The sequence below is a fragment of the Erithacus rubecula genome (genome assembly GCF_903797595.1).
Source record: "Erithacus rubecula genome assembly, chromosome: 15".
NCBI lineage: Eukaryota > Metazoa > Chordata > Aves > Passeriformes > Muscicapidae > Erithacus > Erithacus rubecula.
This window is the reverse complement of record NC_136667.1, coordinates 6,151,478-6,169,203: the sequence shown is the minus strand read 5'-3', so window position 1 is coordinate 6,169,203 and position 17,726 is coordinate 6,151,478. Positions and strand designations below refer to the sequence as shown.

Sequence of the window (17,726 nt, the reverse complement as noted above, 5' to 3'; positions counted from 1 at the left end):
TACAAAATACAGCATTTTAATTAAAGTAATTTCATACTCAGCTAAATGCAGTAATAGAGAAACAAACCCCTTTCACTCAGTTTCATAAATAAGCCTAATTAACTACTGGGTAAAAGTATTTCTAAAAATACTTGAAAGGGGATGATTTTTTCCATGAAAAATCCCTCATAACAGAAAGTTCATTTCCTTTTGCATTGGCAGTGTTTGGTTTTACAGAAGAAAATATATAACATATGTTCCATTTCTGGATGTGTGGCAACAAGCAACTGCAGCAGAGCAGGATAACAAAAAACTAAAGAAGGAGGAAGGAAGAAATAATACTTCCATTCTGGACATCTAGCTCAGGCTTTACTTCAGAGCCAGTCCAAAGCATCCATGAAGCTGCTGTTCCAACCATGCATTTCAACCTCATGCAATGTGCTGCTAAAGTTGTACATCCCTTTTTATATCCCTTCCTACTGACTGTTATAACATTTCTAGATGGACTCAGAGAAAGCCTCTCTTTTACCCTCTAGCAGATGCACTGTAACAAATTATTACAGGAGTCCTGCAATAAATAAACTCCTGGGCTTTTGCCAGGTAACTGCAGAAGCCTCTTAAGTTCCAATAACCTCTAATACAGGTAAAGAAAACTGAATTTAGGAAGAACTATCTGGAAGCCATTTTTCTCCACAACTTTCTAGCAAGGTACTTGTTCAGTCCATTTCTGCAGTAATCATACCAGCTCTCAGCAAACACCACAGTATTGGTTATGAATATCAGCAAAATCATGAGGAGAAGTAACATAAAGCAAAACACTTCAATCAAAAAGAGACAGTAGTGACTTGAAGGACTATCACTTGAAAAAACATCGTGACAAAAACATTTCAAAGGTATTTATGTGTCACAGTGCATTCAGCCATGCTCGAGCTAGGATTGGTCCCTGAAGCTTCATGTCAAATTGCAGACAGGTGAAAACTGCAGCACAATCTTATCCTGGCACAGTCACTCCCCCAGGACAGTATCAGCATCACTGGAATAAGAAGGGCTCAATAGTCTCAGCAATGAGGACCAGAGCACACTTTTCAGAGTGAAAATTGAGAAACAGCATTCAGGAGCAAGGTTTGCCTTCAGTCAGCTGTTATTTATTTATGAAAAAGTTAAGGAATATGGAGGGATTCCAAAGTACTCTTAACTGTATTTGACAAACTTCAAACTTGTTAAGCAAGACAATGGTTACTGTACATGCAACTTAAAACACAGCACCTGTATAAAACATTGACTTTACATGGTAAAAATCAAATCAGCAACAACAACTTCTCCTGGAGTGACTGTTTTCTCACCACCATTACTGTATCTTCTATGCCTCTTTACTTGTGCAATACTAAAAGTCACAGAGCACTCTGCTGCTGTCTCAGAAAAGTTGAAGGCCACTTTTTATTTTATGGAAGTCATTCTGGGTCCATAACAATCCTCCTGTCATGGGACTATTCAATTCTGCAGAGCTGTGAGGAAGAGAAAAAAAGCACATTAGCATTGGCCTGATTTGGAAGCTCATGTCACCAAAGTAATTTTGATAGCACTTTATTTCAAAAACATTTCTCATTTTTAGCTCTGAAAAATCTGCTGAGATGTTCCTCAGTTTTAATCAATAGTCCTGACACATCAAAGGTACAAACTAAAAGAAAGTTGACCAGGTACTAACAACTGTGAGGGAGAATTGACTGCAAAAATAACCAGAGAACAAATCTCATCTGAACCTTCATCTGTCCTTTGCAGCAAGGAATACAAGCTCAGGTGAAATGCTAACACAGCAAACAACTGATGTGAGAACAGCCTCTCACAAGTTACAAACCTTACAATATTACCCATTTCTATGGCTTTGGAATGAATCATGGGACTTACAGAGACAGTCAAGGATGCAACCCCTAAAGCAACAGCATGTCAGCAACTTCACCCTCAGAAAACTCTCCAAGAGGTCATTATTTGCCAAATTTGCTCCTGTTATCAGGTTAAACTGACAATAGGAGCCAATAAAAAGCATATGTGCTTATCACAAAACCCAAACCACCTGCCTGAGGGATGACAGCAGCTATCCAAAGCTTCAGAGATTGCCTCAGCAACACTCAACATGAATTTTGATAAAAAACATGCACAGCATAAACCAAAAAACCCACCAAAAAATGAATACAATCTTTTGGGAGGAAGGAATTGCAGAAAGACAAAGAAGGAAGGGCATTGCTTTTAGAAAGGGTGTGTCCCATTGCCTATGCTGCAGATGCTTTTTTCAAGCATTTCACAGATATTTTCAAAGTAAAACATCAAGTTTTCACAATTTCTCACACTATCCTTTAGAATTTCCCTTATGAACCTGGCAGAACAGTTCTCTGCAGACAGAGAACTTAGAGGGCAATACCAAAAAAGTAAATAGCAAATACTCCTGTTGGAACAGGCCATACAAACACCTTTGATGGGAGAAGCAAAAAACCCACATAACTACAAGACAAAGGACAAGGTTTCTACACAGAAGAAAACAAGCAAGTCAAGAAAATCTTCTTCCCTCTGCCTTGGGGAAGTCAGATCACCTTCCTAATATCACATGTCCTTGAGCAAATGGAGAAGCTGCTATGCAAGGGAAATAGGAATAATGGATAAGCTGCCACTGTAGCACTCCTGATGAAACCTGGCACAGCTACAGGAATAAATTAACTTTTGCTCCTTTCTGTTTGTGATAGCAACAGGTTTTCCCCATGTTTCTAAGATTTTTTTTTTCCTTGGCATCCTGCCAGGCTGTAATCTGAGTGGAACAAACTGTCTGCCCCTTTCCCCACACAAGGAAATGCAGAAACATGTTACTTTTGGCCAGGTATGTGCTTTTTCATTTTCTACATGAGATTTTCTAGTAATATGAGCTGCATGAAAAATTACACTGTTCAAAAAACAGCCTGAAATTTACTAATGTGACTTGTAGCTTTTTAGTCTGCAATTAATATACTATCAGTCCTCACCATGACTAAATCATATTTCAAAATGCAATCTAGGGTATCTCCCACCAAAGGAACAGAATGTTACCAATAAGGGAAGGTCAATAATTTGATGCCAGGGAGGATGATCAAAAGGATGGAGAAAAATAGAAGCCCTTCTCTTGTCAGATTTGAAACTGGAAGCTTGGAATCTGAACACAAGTCTGAATATGTGAAAATATGAATATGTGCAATATTTCTTCTCAATGAAATACCCCAGGCTGTATGATTCTCAGTTCTTCACACTGCTATTAGATTGGGCCCACCAACCACAGAAAAGAATCAGTGACTAGAAAGTTGCCCAATCAAGTGTTAAGGAAAATAACTATAATTCATTTATATTCTGCAGCATTCCTTGGATTAAAATAATAGGAGATAGATTTACATGTATGTGATGAAACTGATTTGACAGCTTACAGCATTCAAGTTCTATGACTTCAAAATGTGAAATAATGACCCTATTAAAACCTTCAATGGGATGCTTTAACTGGATAAGCTTCATTTAGTAACAAAGGTGATCTGACTAATGCTTGATAGAATGCCCTCATTATTCCCAGGACAATCTGTTTCTTTACTGAGGTCAGATCTGCAGCTCTAAATTACTAGCTACAGCTCTAAAAGGTCACTGGGCATTGCCAACATATTGAAGATCAAAGCCCCAGGAAATAGAAACTTCAATTTTCAAGCCTGCTGAGGCTGTGCTGATACCTGCTCAACAGCAGCATTTTATAATCCTTGGAATGGTTTCCTTTAACAAAGAGCAGGAGGAGTGAAGATAGCAATATTAGAAGATGAAATCCTCAAAGGATACCATTAGGGTTAGGTTTAGAGACAACAGTAGACATTTGGGTTGGGTCAAACTATTTAAATAAAAGTAAAAAGGAAATCTCAGCCCTAATTTTTCACATGGTAAAAGGCACAGAGAGAGAAATGCATTTCATGGTTCAAGGGCAAAGTCCCACCCACACCATTACTCACTTTGTATTGAGAGATTTCCACTCATCCCTCACTGGCTGATCAAGCAGAGACATCATAGAATAATTATCCAACATGAGACCATCGGGGTCATCTGTCTGACCTGGCAGTTTCCCAAGAGGAAAGTCTTTCCATCGGACTTCATCTAGATAAAAACAGAACAAAAATAAGTTTGAGTTTCCCAAAGAGATTTCTGAAACACAAGATCACCCTCCCCAAGTCCACAAACACTGGCTTCTGCAACTCTGCCATTCAGCAAATGACCTGAACCAATGTCACAGAAGCAGAGGATAATTTTGCTTCTGTTCTCAAAACACCAAGTTCTACCAAGCTGTTCACATCAGCATACCTCAGATGTCTTTTTTTTTTTCTTGAGAAAATTTCCCAGTGAATTAAGTACAAGAGTTCAGTCTTCTAGTGGCTGCTTTTTTTCCTTTAAATGTCATTTTGACTCCAACTCCTCTCCACCAACTTCCTCCTCCTGTGTCTGAGTCCCTCTATGACTCATCCAAAATTCTTAGCTACAGAGACCTCCAGCCTCAATGAGAAAGTGCAGCTACTGCAACAAAGCTAACAAAACACTTGATATATTGTTAATTCCATATAAAAACCTGTCTTGCTTTTTCATTTGTTTGCCACCATGTAATAACAACTATTTTCCCATAGCATGGGACTCAGATTCACAGACAAACTGTGCTTTAAATACCCCCAAGTCAGACAAACAGAAGTCCAAGAAACATCCATATTTTCTTCACCATCCACAGCTAGCATATATGGTGCCCCATCAACTGGATACACTGGAATTTTAAACAGTTTGGAAAAACCAAATTAAAAAAAAAAAAGTAATACAGTAATAGCATGCTCCTGAAAAACACACAGTATTTTACTGGCTTAAGTGAAATGACTCCTGAACATAAACAAAACACTGGGAAACCCATATTTTTCAGTCATTTGGCATTTAGATGACTTTGAAGCAGAATTTAGTTGTAGCCAGGCCCAAAGGGCTGAGATGTCTTTGCATTTCAATTAACATTGGTCGTGTCTAGGTCTTAGAGTCACTTTTTACCTGCAGTGATCTGCCAGGCAGACCCTTGCAGTGCTGCCCTTTTCTCAGCAATGGCCACCATGGTACCAGGATGAGCAAGTCCTTCCAAAGGATTTGTTTCAGTCACCATTTCTTCTTCTTCCTCTTCCACTTCCTCTACACCATTGTCTCTCTCTGGCACATCTTCTTGTTTCTCTACAGTCTGCCCTTGATTTTTAACCTGATTTTCTTGCCTGGCTCTCCACTGTAAGCTCTCTAGAGTATAAATTGGCTGTTCACTGCCATCTGAAGAGAGGCCTGGACTGGACAAAGGGGCACCTCCTTCTGTGTAAATGGAAGCAAGATAGAGAAGGTTCTTCCGAGAGGAACGTGACAGGCGAGGTCTCATGGTTGTGAGGATCCTAGGAAGGAAAAAGGACAATGGAAAAAGAAAAAGACTTAAAAGGGTTGATAAATCTTTATCTGGAGCATTTTTTGCTTTTAAGTGTTTGTTTTCTCCAGGACAAGTGACTCACACAGCTCATCTAGCAGGCAAAATATGATTATTCCCTGGTCAGTGGATGCTAGAATACTCTGTCCTTGTGATTAAAATGAAGGACTTGGGGTACTTCTAACTGAATTCTGCTTTGCTGTTTTCATGTATAGAAGTTAAGAGTTGTGGTAAATTCCTATCCTACGAGACCTGAATAGGGTCTCATCTCTACCAAGTCACTTTGCTTCTGAACAGGATGCTTCTTTAAATACCTCCCCAGATAACCTCTGCTTTCATTTGGAAGGTGCAACTGTTTAAAATTCTTTTCCTTCTTCTCTTGTGTGTACTCAATGGGGAGATGAATAGCAGCAAACATGGCTTTATATGCACCTGCTACAATTTTTACAAGAAAGGCAAGGGAACACAGCTATAGCTCAGCATATCACTAGGGAACCAAAGCTGTTACAAAGCACTGTTTGCTGCTCCTTTTCTAGGTCACAGCATCAAACTTACAGCTGAAGAAGATGTGGGGTTGCCCAGCAGGGAGCTTGCAAGCAACTGTCAATCAGTTTCATCCACTGCAAAGGAGTTTTATGGAGGAACAGTTCCCTCACAGACACCTGCTTGTTACACTGTTTCTTCCCTTCAAAGAAGATAAGGAAAACAACAGGGTGCTCAAAACTCATCAAAAATACACCCTTCATCCCTCTGCATTTTTACATCCTCTAATAAGCTAATTTTAATTTTTAACACATCCTCTAATAAGGTAATCCTCTAATTTTAACCCAAGTGCATTTCCAGAGGTACCAACCAAATACATCAAGGTTGTTATAAAGGACTTGACAACACACAGCTCAGCTTCACCAGACAAAACAGTGCAGGCATTCCCAAGCTGGCCCTCTGCACCTCACCCAGACAGGAAAGCCACAAGAACAGTGTTTGAACAGTATTATCCTAAATAAATGCAGTGTGCTGTATCTGGGACTCAGTGTCATTCCAGCTAGCTCTGCAAGCAGTAGATTTAACAGCTGGGAACAGCAGCATTCAGGGATCTTGGTACATCACAGATATGCTCAGCAGTGACTGAAAGCACCAAATCTTAACCTATGACTGAGATCCTGCCAGAATCTTTGTGCACTCTGAGCCAGACCATGAGAGGACAGAAGAGACACCAAAATTAAGGGGTGCAAACTTCTGCAAGGATGGAGTATGTCACAGTATGAAAATCCTGTTAGCAGAAATCTGTGACACTCTGAATAATTAGGGCCCTTTAGTACCCATATGGAATGAAACATACAGTCTGCCAATTTTAACAGTTCAAAGAGTCAGGAATTGAAAACAAAATATTACTTATTACTTGTGTATAACTTTAGAAGGCATAAAAATCCTGTGATAATCAATAAAGGACAGCAGCACTATTTAGTATCTTACAAAGGCAGGCTTCTGTTAAGGGAGAAGAGAACTGGGACCAGGGATATCATAACACACCACATAAGAATGCTGCAGATAGCACATAAGATTTCCTACAAGTATTGATACCTGTAGAAATTAACACTTAAGGGCAGATCCTTCCTGTGAGAGATTTGCTCTTCCTATCTTGAGGAGGCTGCAGCAAACTTATCAGTAACAATTTCAATTTTTTGCTAAGAAATACATGACATGCACAAGCTGCAGGATGAAAAGTCTAAGAAATGCAACAATAAAAGCTTTATGTTCACATGACAAAATGTACTACTGCACTTTAGGCATGAAGATCCCACCACTTTACTAGTATAGTTTCACACTAGTACAAAAGAAACTCTTACGCTTTTTTGAACACAAATTTCAGACACACTCACCAGTATTTATTTTGGCAATGCCATTCAGCAACTCAGAAATCCAGTTGATCAAGAACTGAGCCCGGAGTTCTGAAGAGTCAGAACATCCCTTCAATTCTATAAACATTTTCTCTATTAGGATCTGTGTAAAACTTCGTGAAAGGAGGCCTGACAGCAAAGGCTGCCAAAAGCAGTAAAATGCTGGGGGAACTTTGAATTGCCATACCTCTTTATTTGCTGCAATAAGAAAAAAAAAACAAAACAGAGAAGCCAGAAATTAGTGCTTTGTAAATTTTTAATGAAATACAGGTGTGACATTTGCTCCAAACTAAAGAGGTTTGTTCTCACATCCCTGATTGCTGGATATTTCCTGAAGTCCTCACTGAACCTGAAACTATTATTTTTTTTATGCTAGGCAAGTAAAATAAGTAGCAATTTGATAATCAGCACAAGGAAATTATTAACACAGGAAGATCTGTTTTGCTAATCCCTTTCCAATTTTAGCTTATTTCACACATAATTAAGAAAATAATTTAAAAAATACTGCAAAGAGAAGGTTCATTGAACAAAGTAACATATAATCAAAAAGCTTTTAAGTTTTTCTACTGTAATATAGTCATGGAAATTTGAGAATCTTTTTTGGAAAGTTCTTTGGCTGTGAAATAGGGAATTTATTTATTTTCATTCCCTCTAGGTGCCTAGTCCTCTTGCAAACAATAAATGCAACTCCACACATCTGGACAGCAGCTTGGAACTAAGATGAAATTCATGAATGAGGTTCAAAAAACCCCACCCATTTAGATTTGCTTCAAATTTTCAATGTAGAAGAGGGACTAGTAGGAGTTCCTGAAATAAGCAACTATTGCAGAAAAGGGTAGAGATGCAAGGTTTGAAAGATATTTTGCCTAGATACTCAGTGCTGAAGAGATATCCTCCCATCCCAAGAGATTTATGTAAAAGCAATAGCTAAGCATGGCCATAATGGGCTCTGGAGAACAGGGCAAAAGATGTTTAAGGATCCAGATATTAAAAAAAATATGCAGCCAATTACAGATTTCAATACAATGAGAAAAAAAAAAAAACAACCAGATTTGGTCATAACACTAGCTATGCTTTTTCTACCTGGGTGATTCATAATACACTCACCTTCATACTTTATATTCAGCATCTTCAGACAATCCATCTTTGGGATGAGAAAGCCATCACTGAGAAGAGCTTCAGCCACTGTCTCCCTAGAGCAGAGAGATTTATTACTGCCAATTATTCCTTTATGTATCAAAACACTACTTGCACTGTCTTGAAACAAGTTTGACTGCTAAATACCTGAGACTGTGAGGAGGGAATGGAGAATTTTTTGATTGAACAACAGACCTGCTAATGCTGTTCTTGTATGGCATATATATTCATATTCAAAACATCAGGAGTTATAGCTCCCATCTGTAACATGATACTCTCTCCCCTCTGCAGTTACACTGATTAGATTTCTCAAAGCAGGTCAAGATCTCCATGCAAATTTATATGGTGATTAGGAAGTCTCAATACACTAGGTCCTGGAGGCTCTGTAGTAATAGAACATGCCAAGTAACAACAGAAAATGCCAAGTATTGCCCTGCAATTTTTAAGAATTCTAAGGGTTACTGTGAAATCAAAATCTCTACAGGGTTGGTGGGAGCTTTTGAAGACATTGAAGATGCTGCATTGCTAAGTCTGGGACAACACCTTGGAGACCATGTGGCACAAGGACCATTTCTCATTAGCAAAGATCAACAACTCAGTCCTCAAAGATGCTGAGGAAATCAACTGACTGCTTTCTCCATGATCAGCTACTATGAAAAGGCAGCTTAACATGTCTACAGCAAATTCAGCACCATACCTTTCACCTCAGTTCTTTATAGAAACATACCTGTTTTCCTGCATCAGGTCTTTGATCTGAGCCAAAATCCAGTCCACTTCTGAAGAGGAATCAGACCACAGTTCTCGAGACTTTGAAAGAGATGGCATAGACTGCATAACCTGAGTGAAGGAAAAATTCAAGCATTTACAAAATATACTCCCATGGCAAACACACAGACATTACTGCTATGACAAGGAGATGCACATGCCACATGTACTTATCACCAGCACTTGGAAAAGTTAACCAATGTTCCCCTTTCTTGGAATCTCCAGTAAGTACAGATCTCCTTTATAAACCTGAACAAAGTGCCCACATTAGGAACTGTCACAGCTCAAATTGCTTGTTCTCTGTAATGAAGTTTTCTTCTGGCAAGCCATGTATGACAACACTAGCAGATAGACCTGAGCAAAGAATTAACCAGGGCAGCAAGAAAGATAAAACATTTTGCCCAAGAAAGAAAAGAGAATTAATGAAAGTGCTGATCAGAGCACACTTACCCGGCACTGCTCATTCTTGTAAGACATCAGAACATCTCTGACTTTTTCTAGAAACAAACATAGATACATCATTTAAGCAGAAGATCAACTATGTAAGGGAATTTTGTATCTAAGGAAGCTGCTTAATTTTGCTAAATTTACACTCAAGAAGGCATCAGTCAAATGAAGCAGCAATTCTGCTCAGACAACACACTGAAGACTCCCAAAACTCTCAGATTTTTTCAGCAATATAAATTTTCTCAAAGGCTAAATGACAATTTCCATATTTTATCACTACCAATAGCCAAAGACAGATAGGTTGGATAATACCAGACAGCTCCAAAACAAATTCCTAAATAGATCAGTGTAGAAAGAAATTGCTCCCATATGCAGTTTATGTTCTGATGCATATTTATATTCCTTATACTTGCATTTTGCATCAATTGCAACAGTGCTAAAACTATTCACAAACCAAAGTGCTAAAAATTTGGAGAAATACTACCAAACCAGTCAGGCAACCCCAGGAATCCACCAGGACCCAAAGGGGAATCCCAAAACCTGAGCTGAAGGTACATCTTTATGCTGGAATATTATACATTTAATCTGCTTTCTCTAGCATGTCTAATCCTTGCATCAGCTACTGTTCTAGGAACACCTGCCATGGAATTCCTTGTGTTTCTGACAGGCCTCATGCTGTGGGGTTTGAATCTCCCATGCATCATTGTCCAACTCTGCATTTGCTTCCACCTCTTCCTGCTCTTCTTCCTCATCCTCATCCTGATCTTCTTCACACAAGTTATTTCCCAGCTGACGGTTCCAATATTTCCTTCGTAGCCAGTCCAGCACAACATCACAACCTAAAGGAGAACAGAAAATGTTATCTTCTCAATGAGGATTTCTTTGTTACAGCAAAAAATAACAGGGGGCATATTGCTAACTTGTATTATGAAAATAAATACTATTAAAACAGCTAGGAATCCTGAAAACACAAAAAATTCCATTAATGAAAATGTGAATAAACAAATAAATCCCCCAAAACCAAACCAAAACCAACCTCCAGAAAGAAACTAGGAAAAAAAAAATCCAGTATCACAGGCATGGTAACCACCCATCATTCTTTTGGGAGGGAAAAAGCCCAAAAGGTTGGACACTGCTATAGCACTGCACCTTGCTCAAGCTAGGTCAAATTGAAGCAGCAGCTAGGTCCCTGCAGTGGTATTCTGATGAGAAAATGAGTCAGTACTTTAGCACCACCATGGTCAACACAGCATCTACAATAATAACAAATTTTTTTGTGCAGGGACTACACTATACATACATTAGACAGAATGGGAAGAAAATGCCTTCCATCATTATTTTCCCAATTCAATCTAAAGACCACGCTGAAGATTATGTAATTGGATTCTCAAATCTTAACCCAAAATTCCCAGGAATCTTTTCAATTGCTATGAGTTGGTCATTCACTTGGGCTTGCAGCATCCACATTTCTCCCTAAATGGGAAATCTTGAGAGTCTTAGGTATCACTAAAACATCAGGAAAAGCTTTCACCTATTTCCCCAAAATGAACTTCCTGTGCTGTAAAAAAGAAAAAGCATCAAACTGTTGCAATAAGCTGTTGTTTCAAGTAATTTTTCTAGGGACAGCAGAAAACATCTGAAACATCTGAATATTTGCCCTGTAAGGAAGCACAACCTGAAGCCACTGGACACAGCTCAGCTATCCTGACAGGGCAATGGCAAATCCTGTCAGTGTCTGACACCACAACTCTCCCTGCCAGGATAAGCACGCTGCATGTCCTGCAGCACCCCAAAACGAAGGCAGGGGTGCTCCCCTCAGGACCTGCAGCACCCCAAAACAGAGGCAGGGGTGCTCCCCTCAGGACCTGCAGCACTGATATTGCCACCCCAAGGTGCCTGAGGCCAGCCCTCCCCGTGCAGCTGCTGGTGGCACTCACTCACTCACCCTTGCGGCACAGGGCCAGCCGCGGCAGCTTCCCGTGCGTCAGCTCGTGGCGGAGATCCACGACCCACACGGGGATGTTCACCTGCAACAACAGCCACAAGTGACCCCTCTGCATCAGGCCACACCTGCAGGCAGCCCTGCAAAGCTGCACAGAGCCTCTGCCAGGTGGGAACAGTACCCTCCTGGCCATTGCTGCGCTGTAGTTCCATTGGAACAGCACCTTCCTGGCCATTCCTGAACTGTAGTTCCATTGGAACAGCACCTTCCTGGCCATTCCTGAACTGTAGTTCCATTGGCACAGAACCTTCCTGGCCATTCCTGAACTGTAGTTCCATTGGAACAGCACCTTCCTGGCCATTCCTGAACTGTAGTTCCATTGGCACAGCACCTTCCTGGCCATTCCTGAACTGTAGTTCCATTGGCACAGCACCTTCCTGGCCATTCCTGAACTGTAGCTCCCCTGCTTCCCACTTCAAGAGTGAACCAGTATCTCCCAGCTCTCTGATGCCACTCCTTCTGTGGTCTAGGGTTCATACATACTTGCATTTTACAGTTTAAGTTCTTCAGTGTTATGTGTAACAAGAGATTTCTTTTTAGACAGAAGTGTTACATGTGATTTAATGATACTGAGAAGTAGTTAAACTATATTTAAATGGATGAGACATTGTGGATAACTATATATCAAAGATACAAATAATATAACACTGAAATTTACCAGGTAATTTGCATGCAGTTTTTTGCAACTTTCCTGAGGACAACTACCTTTAGCTACGCAAGATCTTTGCTTTTAAGGTTGATCAAAAAGTAAGAAGCAGAACTTTTCTAAAAACCCAGGAAAAAAATAAATATCAATTAATCATTCTTACATAGAGGCCCAAATCTATACAGAGGAGTCTCAAATACTGTCTGTCCTTCACTGTCAAAACTTGTTTAGTCTCAAGTATGATGCTCAGTGCAGCTGGCAGTAAAAGGACTCAAGCTGGTCCTGCTACTAAAATTACAGCTTGAACCTTTCCTCCTTCACACACAAGTGGAATAGCTCATCTAAAGAAAGAGACATGAGATGAAAATAGCTGCAAATGTGAGTGCTTTTTCATGTATAGCTTGCTTGTCAAAGACTAGGATTTGTAAACCATAGATTTAGCTTTTTCCTATCTCAGTAGCTAAGAAAGAAAAATGTATGACAGTATGTCAGGTGGGACTACCTATGTAAATCAAGACTTTTGATCACATGTGATTCAAAAACCTTTAATGATCATCAGCCTTTGTTACTCTTATTGTGACTCCAAAGAACAAAATTTTAGATCCAGCTGCAATAAACCTGTTTAAAACTTTGCACCTGGAATAAACAAGCATCTCTATCTGTTATTTTGGTTACAAAAGAATGACAACCCACAATTTCATCCACTCAGTGTTGCTAATAACCCATGCATATGCTTTCTGTATAGATGTAAATTATCAAGCAACTCTTATTAAATAGTTACCTCTCTGGCTAATTGCCTCAGAGGAACGCTGACCATCTTCTGCTTTCTCTCCGTGATCAAGTTGACAAATCTACATGCAGGTTACAGAAAAGATAAATTACTGTCAAGAGCTGTAGAGAAACTCAGAACTCCAGGGACAAACTCCCCATATGCAGTACAACCCTGTGGTCCCAGAGATGCAAAGTGAACTCAGACAGTGGAATAATGACATCTCTCCAGATCTTTCTCAAAGCACAAGGGCCTTGAGAGCCCTTACCTTACAAGAGCCATCCCATAAGAGAGGATGAGCTCGTGTGACTTCAATTTGCCAGATGAATCGAGGACCTTACAGCGAATCAGTTCTGCTGTGCAGTCCACTGCAAGAGGCATTTTTGGACCGTACCTGGAGGCAAAGGAAAACCAGATGAGGAGGCTCACACAAATACACTCATGTGAAAAGGGCAACTTTCCCACTACATTTTGTGCTCTGTGGTACAGAAAAGCCTAAGAAATGGTACACTGAGACAGCACCAAAGGCTCTTTCCAGAAGGCTTCTATTGTGGTTACATGGTTACTGTTAAGCACTTACTGATACACTAAGCACGCACACAAGACGCTTTACAGCAATTCAGGGGCCTCGGATATGCTCACTGCCTCGAGAAATAAGCCCGTGAAGCTGCGGGCATGCAGGGCTTCTGCCTTCCCTCTGCCATGGGGCCACCGAGCTCTCGGCATCACCCTACGAGCCCGGAGCATTCGGCAGTGAAGGAGCCCGGCGAGGCGGGCCCGGCTGCGCCGCCGGCCTGCCCGCACAGCCCCGGCCGCGGAGCCGCTCCGCGGGAGCAGCGCTCGGGTCCCCGGGAGCCGCGTCCACGGACCGAGGGGCGGCCCCGAGAGCCGCATCGCGCTCCCCGCCCGCGGCCCGTACCGGCTCTTCCACGCCGAGACGCGGTCCAGCGCGTCCTGCTGCAGCCGGCTGTCCCCGCAGTACAGCCCCACCATCACCTGGTCCCACTCCGCCCGGCCCCTCCACGCCACCACCGTCCGCAGCGGCTTCAGCCGCTTGCGGGCCGGGGACGAGGCCGGCTGCCCGCGGTTCCAGGCCGGGCCCGCTCCGGCCGCCATGCCGCCGGCGCCGCTCCTCGCTCCGCCTCCCCGCGGGCCGCGCCCGCCCCGCCCGCGCCGCTTCCGGTTCCCGCGCCCGCCGCGCGGGCTGGGTGCGGCCGCCTGAGGCCGGGCTGAGGGAGGGCTGAGGGAGGGATGCGGAGGGGCGGCACCTGCGTCTTGGCTGCTCGGGGCAGTGCAAAACAGGCGCGTTCTCACTCGGGCTGCTGAGGGACAGCGAGGTGTGTCCTGAGTCAGGGTGAGGGAATCGTGCGGCAAAGCAGAGAGCCATCCCCAGCAGCCGCACCATGTGCCCCGTAACGTTGTCCAAACGCTTCTTGAGCTCCGTCAGCCTTGATTCTATCACCACTTCCCTAGGGAGCCTGTTCAGGGCTCAACCACCCTCTGGGTGAAAAGTCTTTTCTCAATAGCCAACCTCAACGTCCCCTGACTCATCTTCGTGCCGTTCCCTTGTGTCACTGGTCACCAGAGTGAAGAGAACAGTAGCTGCCCCTCCACTTCCCTCATGAAGATGTCCAAGAGCACAGTGAGGTCAGACCTCGGTCTCCTCCGGGCTGAACAAACCGAGTGACCGACTTCCCCTCCAGACCTCTCCCCTTCCTCCTGCTCCTCCTTTGGATGCCCAAAACAGCACAGAGTACCCAGGGTGGGGCAAGCACACTTGATGAAGAACCTTTTTTCTAATATCCAACCTAAATCTCTCCTAACACAATGTCAGGCCGTTCCTTGGGTCCCGTCCCTGGTCACCAGAGGGATCAGTGCCTGTTCCTCTTCTCCTCGTGAGAAGTTATAAATTGATGAGGTTTCCCCTGGCTCTCCTCCAGGCTGAACACACCAAGTGACCTCAGCCCTGCTCATCCAGCTTCCCCAAAGGCCCTTCCCCAGTTCTTGTTTTTCATGTTACAAAGTCACTGGCTACCAGCCAAATCTACGTGGGGGTGTTTTCTTCAAAAAGAAGTAACATAATCTATACTACTCAATACTATGTTGATGTAATTTACTTTCTTGAGGCATGGATGCAAATTAGGAATATTCCTCTTTTAACTTCATCATCTTGTTACATATGTGCTCTGAACATGGTGTGGTTATTAGACCCAACCTGTTCCAGGCTGGAACAAAAAAGCGTTAAGTCCCTTCAAGAAAACTCTTAGTCAAAAATTTCATTATGGGAAGAGCCAGACCTGACCCACTGCTTCTGTTTTTCCCTACAAAGGCCATGACCGAGGTGGATACTGCTCACAGAAGGGATTGTCAGAGTTACTATAGCCATGAAATGGACGAGAGGGGCCACTGACACTCAGGGCATTTTCAGACAAATAATCCATATTCTTACCCACCCTGAATACTGCCAGCACTATGACTGGTGAAAACTTGTTGTGCCAGTGCAGGCAATGACTTTTCTGGGCCCTCAGGGTATGGAAAATTTGGAGTTTGGTGCAGCACACTCACACAATCTTTCAACCTGTGTCTGCAGAGCCTGTCTGCTCAGCCTGTCAGTCGCCAGTGTGACTCAGCAGCACAGGGAAATTCAGTTTTGGATGGTGAAGTCAGAGCCTGGTGAAGCCCCAGGCTCTGACTCACAGCAAGGAAATGCATTTGACATATGCTGGACATGAATGAAAGTTCCCAAATCTGGATGTTCCTCAGGACCCAAGAACAGGCCCTCTCAAGACATATGCTGGCTCTCAGATAGTCATGCTTTGAAGTGTTTACTCACTGAGGTGCAAGCAGTGCCCCTTCCAGATATTTCTGCCTTTTACTGCTTCTGTGTAGTTGTAGCATTACTCTTCTGGATACATTTAGATTTGATATCACTGTAGTTGTCCAAACTTTTCATTCTCATCCCACAATGCAAAGAAGTGATGGAAAATCCTTGAAGACTGAATGATGGGAGAGTGTGTGTGCATGGGAGGGTCTGTCCCCTTGCTGTGGCCAGGCAGCTTGTACCCACCCTGATGCTACCACATGTTGAACAAACCTGTTTGCAGCTGAAGGTTGTGCCTGGAAAAATAAAGCTGATTGGAATAAGGCCAAATCTATCCTACCTAACATTCTGAGAATCCTTCTTTCAGCCTAGCTCTGCCTGCAGAGGAGCTCCAGAGGAAACTGGTGAGGAGTGAGTCTCAGAATCCTCATCAAAGGCCTTACTTGTAGCCACCCTCTGTCCTGGTGGCCAAGCTACAAAAGTCATTCTCTGGCACTGTCTAAGAAGGAGACAGGAGTGATGTAGTGAGGTTGATTTTAATCTAATGCTTCCTTTGCTTTCTTTGAAACAAATCTTCATCCCACCATTTATTTGTGAGGAAAATAGGAAGTGAATATCCTTCTCCCACCCCAGCCTTGCACAAAGCTGATCCTTGTGCCTTCTATGTTTGCAGTATTAATAATCACATACATATTTATTTATGTAGTTCTTGGCAGCTAGTATGGCTCCATGGCATAGATCAGGTTGTAGATTTAGGCTATTGCTTTTTGTCTGTTAAAAAGCTTGTGACAGAGTGAAAAGTTCTCGTTTCATTTTCGAGATATATTTAATATGTGCCTTGGAGGTATATTTAATAATAATTGCTGTGCACAGGACTTCATCTTTATACTGATTCCCAAAGATGAGTCAATTGGTCTGCACACCTTACCAGTGGGTGAATTATAACTTATCTTTGGGATTATTAAAGAGAGGAAAGCCTCAACCCCTAATTCAGCAAAACATTTGAGATTGTGCTTCATTTTGAGTGTGTCTGGGAGTGAGGTACCTATTTAAGTGGGTTTAAGACCTCAGCTACCTGATTAAGCCAAAAGCTTCCTATTTATTCTGGGCCAGGGTAGACTCATGCTGGAAGATAACAAATGTGTGAGCATTGCTGTGATAGTCTTTCTCTCACAGGTAATAACATCATTAGTAATAATAAATAAGCTGAAACACCTGTGGTTTTAATGCAGTTTGTATCAGCTTGTCACTGAACATAGATAATTATTTGAGTAACTTAGAGTGGTGAAATCACATCTTCATGGTTCCTATTCCTTCTGCTAACTGATGTAAATTGCACTTTACAGTTGCATCATAGATGCAAGGTGTAAGTCCCTCTGAATGTATTTTTTTCTAAAAGGTTTCCTGTCTGTCTGTTCTTGAGCTTTGTGAACTGGAGCTCTGCAATTTCTAAATGCACTGAACAACAGAGCCATGGTACTCCCAGAAAGCCTTTCCATATCCTAGTAGTTTTACTTTAGTGAGTATTTCAGGCTTATCTCCATTTAGGAGATTTCTCAACATGATTTAAACTGTCAGTGTTGCTGATGTTGCATAAATGGAGAAAAATAGACAATAGAAATAAAATTATTTGCTACTATGTCTCTTCCTAGCTTGTTCCTGTCTAGACTTACAGAATCATAGAGTATGCTGAGTTGGAAGGGATCCTGTAGGATCATTGAATCTAACTCTTTCCCCTGCACAGGACCATCCCCAAGAATCTCACCATGTGTCTGAGAGGATTGTTCAA

General features: G+C 42.1%; 1 protein-coding gene across 3 annotated transcripts; it reads right to left on the bottom strand.

Moving 5' to 3' along the window:
* Positions 1-728: 728 nt before the first annotated feature.
* On the bottom strand, positions 729-14,272 carry LAS1L (LAS1 like ribosome biogenesis factor). 3 transcript variants are annotated; one of them, XM_079318901.1, is made up of 13 exons: positions 14,036-14,271; positions 13,385-13,510; positions 13,129-13,198; positions 11,645-11,726; positions 10,341-10,538; positions 9,703-9,749; positions 9,215-9,324; positions 8,458-8,543; positions 7,325-7,548; positions 6,008-6,132; positions 5,044-5,423; positions 3,981-4,122; positions 729-1,484 (listed from the first exon to the last, which is right to left on the bottom strand). In XM_079318901.1, the coding sequence occupies exons 1-13, from the start codon at positions 14,230-14,232 to the stop codon at positions 1,394-1,396; spliced, it is 1,878 nt and encodes a 625-aa protein (XP_079175027.1). In that variant the 5' UTR covers positions 14,233-14,271; the 3' UTR covers positions 729-1,393. The 3 variants fall into 3 exon arrangements, with proteins under 3 accessions (XP_079175027.1, XP_079175029.1, XP_079175028.1); XM_079318903.1 differs by having other exon boundaries at positions 14,113-14,245; XM_079318902.1 differs by having other exon boundaries at positions 1,098-1,484; positions 6,008-6,137; positions 7,333-7,548; positions 14,036-14,272.
* Positions 14,273-17,726: the final 3,454 nt, after the last annotated feature.

Coding starts and splice junctions, on each gene's coding strand:
- LAS1L (XM_079318901.1), bottom strand. CDS start 14,232: ATGGCGGCCGGAGCGGGCCCGGCCTGGAACCGCGGGCAGCCGGCCTCG. Junction 13,199..13,384: donor TATGGGATGGCTCTTGTAAG/GTAAGGGCTCTC, acceptor ACCTGCATGTAG/ATTTGTCAACTTGATCACGG. Junction 6,133..7,324: donor AAATAAATACTGGTGAGTGT/GTCTGAAATTTG, acceptor TTTGAAGGGAAG/AAACAGTGTAACAAGCAGGT.